Source organism: Mustelus asterias, chromosome 2, assembly GCF_964213995.1.
Source record: "Mustelus asterias chromosome 2, sMusAst1.hap1.1, whole genome shotgun sequence".
In the NCBI taxonomy this organism is placed as follows: Eukaryota; Metazoa; Chordata; class Chondrichthyes; order Carcharhiniformes; family Triakidae; genus Mustelus; species Mustelus asterias.
The window spans coordinates 34,300,879-34,314,752 of record NC_135802.1 but is presented as its reverse complement, the minus strand read 5'-3'; the positions used below and the strand labels follow the sequence as shown (position 1 = coordinate 34,314,752).

At 41.5% G+C, this 13,874-nt stretch overlaps 1 protein-coding gene across 4 annotated transcripts in view; it reads right to left on the bottom strand.

Moving 5' to 3' along the window:
• pard3aa (par-3 family cell polarity regulator alpha, a) overlaps positions 1-13,874 on the bottom strand; it is an 847,887-nt gene that overhangs the window by 474,366 nt on the left and 359,647 nt on the right. For all 4 annotated transcript variants that reach the window (XM_078233098.1, XM_078233104.1, XM_078233102.1 and 1 more), the window contains exon 3: positions 4,846-5,026. In XM_078233098.1, coding sequence (XP_078089224.1) covers positions 4,846-5,026 — 181 coding nt within the window. The remainder of the gene's footprint in view (positions 1-4,845; positions 5,027-13,874) is intronic.

Below are 13,874 nucleotides of genomic sequence, written 5' to 3'. Positions count from 1 at the left end.
AATTAAGTTTATAAACTTTAGGCTGTATGCTATTTCTCTCCCTCACCTTTGAAATGTTGTGTGGAGACAATGGAGGAAGTTTGGAAAGAAACTAACATTGCCTTTGGTGAAATGAGTGTTCCAGGAATCAATTTACATTGAAAAATAACACTCACTGATGCCCAAATATCTTTTATGGTTACGAGCTGGCAACATTTGGATTTCAAGTGAAATAAGCTCCCACTTGCACAATAATTGTTAACATTGCTTGCAACCCGAACATTGGAAATGTTTAAAACATTTCATAAAGCACATCAGAGAGTGCATACGCGGTGGGAGCAGCAGGGTTCAAGTCCCACTTCAGGTCTTTTTGGCCATGGAAGGAGCGTTCATGACACAGTTCAACAGGCTGATAATCAGCCTGGGAATCTTCCCACAACCTTCCCATTATTTCTCAATGGGAAAAGAGTGAAGATGCACTTGAAAAAAAAAGTAATACTGCTCAAACTAAAATAATTGTTTATTGCATTGTGGACCCTTCAGTGTAACTTTAAATGAGACCGGGATGGGGGCGGGTGGAGATCTACAGATGAGAAGGCACCAAAACTAGATGTTCCAAATCAAAAAGAAAGCAAATAGGAGGCAGATAGATTTGCATCTTCTTCCTTCAATACAGAATGCACAGCAGTTAGGAAGGGAGAGTTTAAAAATAGGATTGAATGTTAGACATTAAATAGGAGAGGAAAAAGTGTCAAACCGCTCACATTCTTTTGCCAATGACCAACAAAAAACATTACTTTGGAATAGTCTGTTGGAATGGTGCAATGCCACCAGCCAAGCTATGCCAGGACTGCTACATCATCCTATGGAATTAGAAATACACTGGCTAGTCACAAATATACTTTCCCAAGGTTGTAGACATTATCCAAAAAAAACTGCATTAAGTCCTGTTACAGAGGGAGAGCTTTCACTCAAGACATTTGCACTTCAAAACTGCACCTGGGAGTTCATTATTTCTTCATATACTGGAAATCATTCATTCTATTTGCCATGTAGGCAACAGCCAAGACCGGCAGTAAGACTTCGCAGTACATAACTGGAATATGCAACTGAAGCATGTGACCAACCTAATTCACTTTCAAAGCATTATTTGTAACTGTCTGGGGAGGAATCAGTCAGCGGTGGTTTTTAGTTTCTACAAGCCCGATACAATATTCATAATAACTACATGGGTACCAGCTCAATTAGCAAAAAATTACATCAGTTGTAGCAATTTTCCAAGTCTTAGTACAACTAATAGTCAATTGCCCTGGGCAGACATAATAATTACGGGTCATAATTACTGAATTACATGTCATCAACAGCAAATGTGCCAGTTCAATAATAAAATTACGCTGTAACATAATGAAGAAGTATTCAATCCATGGATAGATCCTCAAATTACAAATACCAAAGCAATAGTTTAAGAGGAAACTATTTAAGAACAGATAAAATTGAGGTAACAATTTGTAATCACATAGGATTGTGTAACATTACAGCTCAGAAACAGGCCATTCAGCCCAAGAGGTCCACGCCAGTGTTAATGCTCCTCAGGATACCCCTTCTACACCTTATCTTATCTACACCAATCTTATCCTATTAGTACATCCCTCTTTTACAAATCTAGTTTCCCATTAAATGCATCTGTGCGTATTCAACTATCCCATGTGGTAGCAAGTTCCATTTTCTACCCATTCTCTGGATAAAGTCTTTGCACATCCTTACTGGATTGATCAGTGACTTATCTTATATTTATAACCCCTAGTTTTGAATTGCCCCACAAATGGATACATCTCTCTTAAACTTGAACACTGTTCCACACACTTCAGACATCACATTCCAAAATGTTAAAAGTATTAACTGAGAGAGGCAAGGGAGGAAATTGCTGGGGCCTTCAGAGAAATCTTTGTATCCTCACTGGCTACAGGGGAGGTCCCAGAGGATTGGAGAATAGCCAATGTTGTTCCTTTGTTTAAGAAGGGTAGCAAGAATAATCCAGGCAATTACAGGCCGGAGAGCCTTACATCATAGGTAGGGAAATTATTGGAGAGGATTCTTTGAGACAGAATTTATTCCCATTTGGAAATAAGTGGACGTATTAGTGAAAGGCAGCATGGTTTTGTGAAGGGGAGGTCGTGTCTCACGAACTTGATCGAGTTTTTCGAGGAAGTGACAAAGATGATTGATGAGGGTAGGGCAAGAGATGTTGTCTACATGGAATTCAGTAAGGCCTTTGACAAGGTCCCTCATGGCAGACTGGTGCAGAAGGTGAAGTCGCATGGGATCAGAGGTGAGCTAGCAAGGTGGATACAAAACTGGCTCGGTCAAAGAACACAGTAAGAAGTCTCACAACACCAGGTTAAAGTCCAACAGGTTTATTTGGTAGTCAAAGAAGACAGAGGATAGCAGTGGAAGGGTGCGTTTCTGAATGGAGGGCTGTGACAAGTGGTGTTCCTCAGGGATCAGTGCTGGGACCTTTGCTGTTTGTAATATGTATAAATGATTTGGAGGAAAATGTAATTGGATTGATTAGCAAGTTTGCAGACGACACAAAGGTTGGTGGATTTGTGGATAGCGATGAGGACCATCAGGGGATACAGCAGGATATAGATCAGTTGAAGACTTGGGCGGAGAGATGGCAGATGGCGTTTAATCCGGACAAATGTGAGGTAATTCATTTTGGAAGGTCTAATAGAGATAGGAAATATACAGTAAATGGCAGAACCCTTAAGAATATTGATAGGCAAAGGGATCTGGGTGTACAGATGCACAGGTCACTGAAAGTGGCAATGCAGGTGGAGAAGGTAGTCAAGAAGGCATACGGCATGCTTGCCTTCATCGGCTGGGGTATTGAGTTTAAAAATTGGCAAGTCATGTTGCAGCTTTATAGAACCTTAGTTAGGCTGCACTGAGAATATAGTGTTCAATTCTGGTCGCCACACTACTAGAAGGATGTGGAGGCTTTGGAGAGGGTACAGAAAAGATTTACCAGGATGTTGCCTGGTATGGAAGGCATTAGCTATGAGGAGAGGTTGGAGAAACTTGGTTTGTTCTCACCGGAGCGACGGAGGTTGAGGGGCGACCTGATCGAAGTCTACAAGATTATGAGAGGAATGGACAAGAGTGGATAGTCAGAAGCTTTTTCCCAGGGTGGAAGAGTCAATTACTAGGGGGCATAGGTTTAAAGGAGATGTACGAGGCAGATTTTTTACACAGAGAGTAGTGGGTGCCTGGAACTTGTTGCCGGGGGAGGTAGTGAAAGCGGATACGGTAGTGACTTTTAAGGGGCGTCTTGACAAGTACATGTATAGGATGGGAATAGAGGGATATGTTCCCGGAAGGGTAGAGGGTTTTAGTTAAGTCGGGCAGCATGGTCGGTGCAGGCTTGGAGGGCTGCTGTGCTGTAATTTTCTTTGTTCTTTGTATACAAGACATCAAACAAAGTCATTTCAGGTCAACCATCAGTAAGTTTTGGCAGCGAGGGAAGTTCTGAGATTGTCCTGGAACCTTAAATTTGCAAACATCTGGTAATCTACTCATTTCCTTTACTAAAGCATTTTAACTCCAGTTAATTGGTGTTATTTTGTTTTTAAAACTTTGTTGCCTTAAAGACACAGATTATCTTATACGTAGGTCACAATAGTAGAAAATACTTGGTCCGTTACAGGCATAACATTGCTATCATTATAAAAGTGTAACATCAGTCTTACCATAACAAATGTCACAGAAAATGTGCGAGTAGCAATAAATAAATGAACAAAAATAGTTAAGCCATTTGGGCAAATTAGCCAGTCGGCAATTTAAAAGATTACTGCAGGAATAGTCCCGTAACCAACCCTGCAGTCAAGAATGATTTTCTTCATCAGCGAGTTTTTTTCCCCCCGTGAACTGTCACATTAAGGGCTAACTAAATAGCAGGGCTCCAGTTAGATATTTCAGGAACAAAGGTTCTTGGTGTCCCCAGAAATTCATTCTAACTCAGATTTTGCAAAACCTCATGATCACATCCAAACATATTTTCATGGTCCCTTATTCACATTTGGACTAATCACACCTTGGAACACATTTCAAAATGGGGGAGGGGTGCTGGGAGGGGGGTGGATGGTGAGTGAAGAGGAGATATTTGTGCGCCAACAGGCGCTGTGTTTAAAAGACGGACCTATGTAGCACATTGCAATTTCATGGGCACCTTGTATAGTGAATGTTGCTCCCTTATATGCAGGGAGACTTTAACAGGACCAAAAATTGTTCACATTGGAATGCTTTTTTTAAAATCACATCTCATGACTTGATTTCTGGATATCAGATCTGAACGTTGGATAACATTATTGTACCAAGGCAAGCATTGGCATTGCAAGCAGCATTCCTCGATTTTGTTCTTAAAGCTGTATTTTTTCCCCACTTGATTTCTTTTCACCAGACCTTCTCCTGAAGCTTTACACCCTTGCTTAGGATACAATTTATAGATTTCGAGCATCTGGCATCCATATGTGCAGATCCCAACAAAAATTATTAGGCAGAGAATAGGAGCAGAAATTTAAAGCAGATTTTTTTGACTAGCTGTGATCACACTGAATGAAAGGACAGGGTTGAGAGCTCTGTTGAAGGGTCATCTAGACTCGAAACGTTGGTTCTATTCTCTCCCCACAGATGTCGTCAGACCTGCTGAGATTTACCACCATTTTCTGTTTGTTTCAGATTCCAGCATCCCCCGCATTTTGCTTTTATATAAGAATAATTGCAGAATGGTATGATTATTGTACAAAGACATAGGCCCATTTTTCACAATCTCCTTGCACGAATGAATGTGCACATAAAAGGACTTACTTGTTCGGAGGACAGATGGCGTGACTTCAATCTCACTTGATGCTTGATAAGGTTGGAACGCAGACAAGGAATTAGGTGCAGACTCACTGCCGAATATCTCTGGGCTTTGCGTGCCAGTTGAACTAGCGCTGGTGCCATCACCACCATGGTGAGGTTCTTGTTCTTCAAATATGGCAACAAGCTGTAGAGGGAAAAAAATTGAGTTAGAAATAAAAGTGCTGTGTTCCATTTAATTAATGTTAAAGTACTTGCATACCCCAGGTCACCAGCAGGCATCCATTCCAGTTGTTTGTCTTCAACTGTTGCCAAAACCAGGCCACTGATTCATGACAGCATTTGCTTCATTGCATAATGTAGCAATTATGATACAAATTTTTCATCATTAATATTGTAATTACAACTTATTCAGGAATACTGATTGAATTGTAATTTAAGCATCAGCCATGGAACATTTGTTTGCAACTTTTCCGTTATTGCAATGAAGCACACCATCAATTAATTGCATTTTTGTCAGGTGCACAAGAATGTTTTTTGCTGTAATTCTGGCAGGTCCATTTAAAACAATGCCTCAACTAAAAATCAATAATGATTAATCCCACTAATTATAGAAATCAAAATGACCAATAAGATAAACCCTCTGACTGACCATCATCAATAAACTTTGGGGGGGGGGCTGACGTAACAAGGAAGCTAACTAAAATGCAAAACATTCACACCAAAGCCTCAACTATTATTAAATTTCGAACCTCAGCTTTGCATCCAGTAAAAGTCAGCTGCAAAGGATTCAAATCACAATCCTGCCCAGTGTGTCAAAAACCCTTGGGTGGAAAATTAACCACAACTTTCGATGATTACATCATTTTTTTTGTACAGCAACAATCATCACTGATGTTACAGAAAGAACAGGTAGTAGCTTCTCAATAAAGACATTTTTTAAAATCTGATTCAATCAAGTCTGCTAAAGTGTATGCATTACCAACATGACGACTAGAGGCCAGTCCTCATTTTCAGATGTACAATTCAAAAGGGAACAGCAGAACCCTACGAGCATGGCAGTTGCCCTATACAGGTCTAGATGATGCAAAACTCCATTGAATTCACAGATGCAAAAACGTTCAAGATAACTTAAGCCAAATAGATGTCAGTTTGGAATTAGGCCTTAGCACGAAATAGCTCTAGGATGTAATGCACACCACTTGACTAATGGAAGGACTCCAACCACTGCATCTGCAGTTTTAAAAAAACCATACAGTGCATTGGACCACCAGTGAAGTGTTGAGTGTGTGCCAACAGCACGGTATGCAGTTTATGAACATTAAACATCTCACTGGTATTCTGACATTGTCAAGCCACCTGTGTTTCAGTGTACATGTAAATGGCAGTATTCACTCTGAAACCAGCAGTCTGGCTTCCAGTCAACCTGAAAAAAAAAGTTTGCATTGCTTATGTCTCCAACAGCATTGCCCAAAACAGCTCTGTACATGTCTAAAGACATGTAGTCCACAAACCTCTCGCCCAGCATTTAGGAATTAAATGCTAAGAAAATGGGAAAGAGAAAACAATTCAGCATCTTGAGTTGAAAGGAGATGAGGAGAAAGAACCCAGAATACTTTCAACCCGGAGGTTGGATATCACACTGCATTCACACCCCATGCAGTGCACTTAGTTTCTTGCATCATAGAATCCCCACATTACAGAAGGAGACCATTCGGCCCATCGAGCCTGCAACCGACAACAATCCCACCCTATCCCCGTAACCCCACATATTTACCCTGCTAACCCCCCGAAACTAGGGTCAATTTAGCATGGCCAATCAACCTAACCTGCACATCTTTGGACTGTGGGAGGAAACCGGACACCCAGAGGAAACCCACGCAGACATGGGGAAACTCCACACAGACAGTGACCCAAGCCAGGAATCGAACCCGGTCCCTGGTGCTGTGAGGCAGCAGTGCTAACCACTGTGCCACCATGCCGCATCATGGTTGAAACTCAACTCCAGATTCCCACTGCTCGTTTGGCATTCGGCAGAAATCACTTGCACAACACTAATCACAATGTAAACATGGCCCCATGAACAAATACATGAATCTATCCCTCAATTTCAGAACAGTACAATTGGGTCAGAGGCTGCCAGGTCTCAATCAGACAAAGCAAGGCAGCAGAAAATCAACTTGAAACCACCATTAAAAAAAATCTTCAGCCAAAATAAGACAATCACGATGTTCTTCATGCGTTGTTTTCTTCCCATGCAGGAACTAAAATGTATACTCAACCAGAGATTGGGAACAATCAAAAGTACTTCACCTTTTCTCAAATTTAGAATCCCAAGCTCAGGTCCAAAACCTTGGGAATTGGTTCCTGGTATTTTTGTGGTTAATTTGCTGTGGATTGGCAGTAAATTAGGAAACCCTAGACGGCAGATCAGTACTGTGCAAAGGTTGCTCTAGTTTGGCAAGTCTCAGGAGTTGCTTGGCTGGATCAGAAGCTACTTAAAGTTAATTTCGTGCAACGAATCAGCCAATGCTGCCTGTGATCTCAACAAATGCCTTTATCCAGCTTATGGCCTGAATCAGTCAAGACACGAGGCCCAAAGAATTATATGCATTTCCCTCGTGATTTGAACTTCATGCTTAATTCCATTGAATGGCTTAGCTGCTACGCCAACGTACAGTGCCCAAAGCCATTAATGCCACGAAAGCTTTGAATTGTGACTTATTTTCCCTCCTCCCATTATTTGCATCAAGCACAACTTCTGAAAGCGCTTCTACAGTCTCTGAACGTAAACATCTCCTTTCATGCATCCCTTTTGATCTTGCAAAAGTTGGCAAGCATCCAATTGCTTAACAGTATTAGCATTTCCCCATTAACGTTTAAGCGTCATCCTTGATGAGAAACTGTATGGGATTTAGAATATACAAAGGCTGGTTGAAACATAGCTATTGCAAGGGTATTGTGAGTGTAACCAGCCATTGTGTCAGTGGCTCCAGACTATAGCTTCATTCTGAACTTCCAGATTCATTGCATGTTTCATCAAAAATTAAATGAAAGCCGTCACATTCATTTGCTTAACTATGACGGTGCCAGTTAACTTTTAATGCTGCCTCTCAAGGAAAATTATGTTTACTTTGCAAAAGATTCAAAATTTCCTCTCCAAGGAGGGTGAAATTCAAGAATAGGCTTCCTCAAGTTATACAAAATCAGGTTCCTGAAATTTGTATTTAAGGAGCTTGCATTTTCTCATCATCAGCACCAGTGCCCAACCATCCACACTGCCCTTCTTGAAACATCAATACACTGAAAGAATTTAGATCTTTTTCTAATGGCTTGCATGAAACAAAACCTCGCATGGTGCATCTAAACATATAAAAATCAAGTCAAAGGAAAATTACGGAAGAGTAAGTGGAGTCAAAGGAGGCTGAGGAGGGCTGACCAAAAAACTGATTAAGACCATAAGATATAGGTGCAGAATTAAGTGATTCAACCCATCGAGTCTGCTCCGCCATTCAATCATGGCTGATAGGATTCCCATCCCCATTCTCCTGCCTTCACTCTCGAACCCTTGATCCCTTTATTGATCAAGAACCTATCTATCTGTGTCTTATAGACACTTAGTGACCTGGCCTCCACAGCCCTCTGTGGCAATGAGTTCCACCGATTCACCATCCTCTGGCTGAAGAAATTCCTCCTCATCAGTTTTAAAGAAGCATCCCTTCACTCTGAGGTTGTGCTCCAGAGTTCTAGTCTCTCCCACTAGTGGAAGCATCCTCTCCACATCCACTCTATCTAGGCCTCTCAGTATTCTGTAAGTTTCAATTAGATCCCCCCCATCTCCTTCTAAACTCCATCGAGTATAGATCCAGACTCCTCAACCGTTCCTCATATGACAAACGCTTCATTCCTGGGATCATTCTTGTGAAGAGGTGAATTTTATGGAGGGCCATGGAAGAATATAGGATGACAGAGGCAGAAGGGGGGGGGGGGAATTCCAATGACTGTATCAAGTGACACCACTCTTCCCCACCAGTATAGAGATAATTGGCTCATTCTCTGTCAATCATACCTGGAGACCTATGCTGCTGCAAGTGACCAGGGTTGTTTTGGCACACAAACTGACCTGGAATTTTCCAGGCATTTGGATGGCCAACTGTCAGTGTTTGCTGCCATTACCGCTCCACATCTGGTCTGAACCTCTGGATTTAGCATAAACACAGATCAAAACAGGAGTCTTCAAGTTGTGCTCTCCATTCACTGCTCTAACAAAGAATGCTTTTCCCACAACCAAGTCACCAATCAGCGAAGTCAACTGAGTGGACAAGAAATTCTCATTCCCTGCTCTTAAAAGACAAGGCTGAACACAGATTTGCAACATCTTCAGCCAGAGTGTCAAGTGCATGATCCATCTCAACCTCTTTCTGCGGCCCCTAGCATCCCTGATGTCAATCTTCAGCGAATTTGATTCACTTCACAACATGTCAAGAAATGGATGAGGGTACTAGATGCAGTACAGGCAATGGGCCCTAACAACGGTCTGGCTGTAGTACTGCTTCAGACCAAGCTGCACCCCTAGCCAAGCTGTTCCTGTACAGCTACAACAAACTGCAAAGTTACCCAGGGATGTCCTGTCCACAAAAAGATGGACGAATCCAAACAATTCAATTACGTCACCATCAGTGTACTCTCATTCATCAGCACAGTGATGGAGGTGTCATTGACAGTGACATCAAGCTGCATTTACTCAGCAAGAAGGCTCACAACACCAGGTTAAAGTCCAACAGGTCTATTTGGAATCACGAGCTTTCGGAGCGCTGCTCCTTCATCAGGTGAGTGATGAAGGAGCAGCGCTCCGAAAGCTCATGCTTCCAAATAAACCTGTTGGACTTTAACCTGGTGTTGTGAGACTTCTTACTGTGCCCATCCCAGACCAACACCAGCATCTCCCCATCATAGCATTTGCTCAGTAATAACTTTCGCACCAAAACTCAGTCTGGGTTCTGTCATCTACAAGTTACACTTCAACACTCGTCAAGGCACCTTCCAATCTAGCAACCTCCATCACCTAAAGCAGCAAGGGCATCAGATGCATGGGAACACCACAACCTCAAGTTCTCCTCCAAGTCATACACCATCTTCCTGATTTGGAGCTATGTCACCATTCCTTCAGTGTCACTGGTCAAAAATCTGGAGCTCACTCTTGAATAGCACTGCTGGTGTACCAACACCACATGGATGACAAAAATTCAAGGCAGTGGCTTATCACCTTTGTAAGAAAATTAGGATAGGCAACAAATGCCAGTGATGCTCACAGAAACAAACAAAAGAAAGCATATAAAGTTAAAACTTGTTTGAGGAGGTATAATTGGGTTTAAATAGCAAGCTGAGTAATTGTTACTGCTGAATAACCAATCTGTTCCTGAAAAAAAGCATTGTTAGAGGAGCATTGTTAAATGCCTCCATTATGACAAAAGATTTTTTCAATTAGTATTTGTTATTTTAATTTGTTCATTTAAGGGCGGCACGGTGGCACAGTGGTTAGCACTGCTGCCTCACAGCGTCAGGGATTCGGATTCAATTCCAGCCTCAGGTCACTGTCTGTGTGGAATTTGCACATTCTCCCTGTGTCTGCGTGGGTTTCCTCTGGGTGCTCCGGTTTCCTCCCACAGTCCAAAGATGTGCAGGTTAGGTTAACTGACCATGCTAAATTGCCCTTTAGTGTCAGGGGGACCAGCAAGGCAAATATGTGGGTTCATAGGGATCGGGCCTGGGTGGGATTGTTGTCAGTGCAGGTTCATGAGCTGAATGGCTTTCTTCTGCACTGTAGGGATTCTATGATTTTTCAACTTTTACCTTAACCCCATTTGTATGACCCAGTATTTTTAAAAAGTGATTGAATAATCGTGCTTTTTATGTCCTGGTTGGCTGACTGTGAAATTCCTTTAATGTGATTGGCTGCTTGGACAGTTGGATGACATCACTATAGCTCACCACTCATACATTCTTGACTGACATGGGAATCAAACAGTCCAGGGGGTAAACAGGAAAATAGAGTTGATCAGCCATGATCTTCGCAAATGGTGGAGCAGGTTCAGCAAGTCAAATGGTATACTATTGCTCCTGATTCATATGACCATATGCCAAGAATCCCCTTTACACAACACTACAATCAATTGCACATACATAATATTCTCCCCACAGAGGTCACCGGATGGCTCAGCAAGTCTTTCTTCAAGATCAGTAGCAAGCCTCCTTGCTGGACTACTACTGCTGGTCACAAAATCATGACCTCGACATGGATGTTCAGGACACAACTTTAAAATGTGCAGTTAGCTCAAAACTTGAAAAGTGCAGTGAACAATGAGGAGGATAGTGATAGGCTTCAAATTAATATATGTACAGGCAAGTGATAGATGAAATTTAACACTGAGAAATGTGAGGTCAAATACTTAAGAGAAGAATAACAAGGAGAAACAGCATAAAATAAAAGATACAATTCTAAAGGGATGCAGGAACAAAGAGACTCAAGGTATATGTATGCAAGTTATTGAAAGTGGCTGGGCAGATTGAGGAAATGGTTAAAAACGCATGTGGGATTTTGGGCACAGAATACAAAAGCAAGGAAGTTATGACAAACATTTATAAAACACTGATTCAGCCTCAATGGAGTATTATGTCCAATTCTGGACACCACAATTCAGGAAAAAAAGCTTGCAGAACCATAGAACCCCTACAGTGCGGAAAGTAGCCATTTGGCCCATCTAATCTGCACCTCTTCGAAAGAGTATTCCACCCAGACCCATTTCCTCCACCCTAAGCCTGCAATCCCACAAATTTAACATGACTAATCCACCTAACCCACACATCTTTGGACACGGAGGGACAATTTAGCATGACAAACCACCCTAACCTGTCCATCTTTGGACTTTGGAAAAGATTCGCAACCTCAGAATGAGAATGGTTCTCGAGATGAGGAAGTACAGTTGCCTGGATAAATTGAAGCAGCTGGGGTTGTTTTCCATGGAGAAGTATGAGAGGAGATTTAATTATCAGGGGTCTCAGGGAGAAACTGTTCCCCTTGGTGGAAAGGTCAAGAACCACATGACGGTGATTTAAGGTGATCAGTAAAGGAAGCAAGTGACATGAGGCTGAATTAGTTTATGTAGCGAGCAGTTCGGATCTGGAGTCAGATTCAATAACGGCTTTCAAAAGGGAATTGGATTAGTACCACAAGGGGAAGAATTTGCCGGGCTAGACAGAAAGGGTGGGAGAGTGGGACTAGCAGAGTTTCTTTTACAGAGTTCTAGGACATGACCAAATGGCCTCTTTCTTTACAGTAACCATTCTAAGATTCTCTTTGGCCAAGCTTTTTATCATGTGACCTAATATCACGTCTGTGGCTTAGCAGCTAATTTTGCTTGACACTGCTCCTGTGAAGCATCTTGGGATGCTTTACTACAATAAAGGCACCGTAGAAATGAGAACCATTATTATACATGTCAAAGTTACACGAATACTAAAGGTGGTGAGGAACAAAGACAGAAAGAATGTATTAATTGGATAGATAAAAGGAATGCAGGAGACAAAGGAAAGTAAGAATTTGTGCTTGCTTAGCACCTATGATGATGGTCGGTATCATATGGAGTTGAAAAGAGAGATAAGAAGGGTTAAAAGATAAGTAGTAAAGACTTATGTAAGGAAATAAAAAATATAGCTAAAAGTAGTGATGAAGGGAGGAAAATTGTGGAGCATAAAGTATTGGCTGAAATATTAATAAATATTTTGCAGTTGTAACTTGTTAAAGTGAGCATGTGGACATAGAAAAGGGTATCAAAACCTTTGACAGGGCTAACTGTAGAGAAGGTAATGAGTTTTGCATGAATTGGTGAACCTCAAGGTATCGCGTGGCCTGGTAGCATGTATTCTGGGCTGCTGAAAGTCAGAAAGCAGAGACTTTAACCACAATCTTTCAATCCTCTTTAAATATGTAAATTGTGTGGGGGGAGTGCAGAATAAGCAATTTGATTCTTCTTGTTCAAGATTGAAAAGAAGGAAAAATTGGGTAACCATAGGCCAGTTATTCTAATTACAGTTGGAGGCAATCTCTTCAAATCCATAATTCCAGATAAAATTAGTAAGCATTTGCAAATGCTGGGTTAATCAAGAGCCAGCAGGGTTTTTGTTAAAAGCAAGTCATGTTTGACAAAGTTATTTGAAGAAATGACTAATTGGATAGATAAAAGGAATGCGGTCGATAAAACTAAGGAAAGGAAGGACTTGCATTTGAAGAGCACCTTTCACAACTTCAGGACATCCCACCGTATTTTACAGCCAATTAAATACATTTGAGGTGCAGTTGCTGGTGTCACACAGATACATACATAATAAAAAAAATATATATATATAATATATATTTTGATGTGAGGCTTGAGAGAAACATTTCGGCACATTGTACCAGAAAGATTACTGTACGACTGCCAAAGTTGATTAGACTAGAGTTAGGCTAACTGGGTGCTACAGATCCAACTGGAGTCGTGTTGGCAATGGTGGACTCCAGGGATCAAGTAAGTTTGTGCTTACATATTTGCTGAACTGGATTTGGATGTACATAACAGAATCTTGAAGTTTGGCTTATTAAAGAAAAAAAGAAACAAGCAGGTAAGCAGAATGGGCAGACTGATAGCAGATGCAAGTTAATAGGCAATACACAGTGTAAGGGATACATAGAACATTGTAGGTTAGAAACAAGCTATTGAGCCCCACAGCTCTATGCTGGTGTGCTCTATGCTCCACACAAAGCTCCTTCCATCGCTCACTCCAACAACGCGTTCATGGCAGAAATGAACTAAATTCAAGACTGCAAACAGTTTGTGGTCAGACACTGAAGTGGTTGATGAATAGAGACTTTTGAGGTTCAAATTTTCTCTAAAGTGCAATTCAGCTAGATAAATTCGGTCCATTATTACATCCACTGCCGGGCATCTTGCGTGCACTCAAGGCGAGGGAGAAGTAGGAGGATCTCTTTTCACCAATCT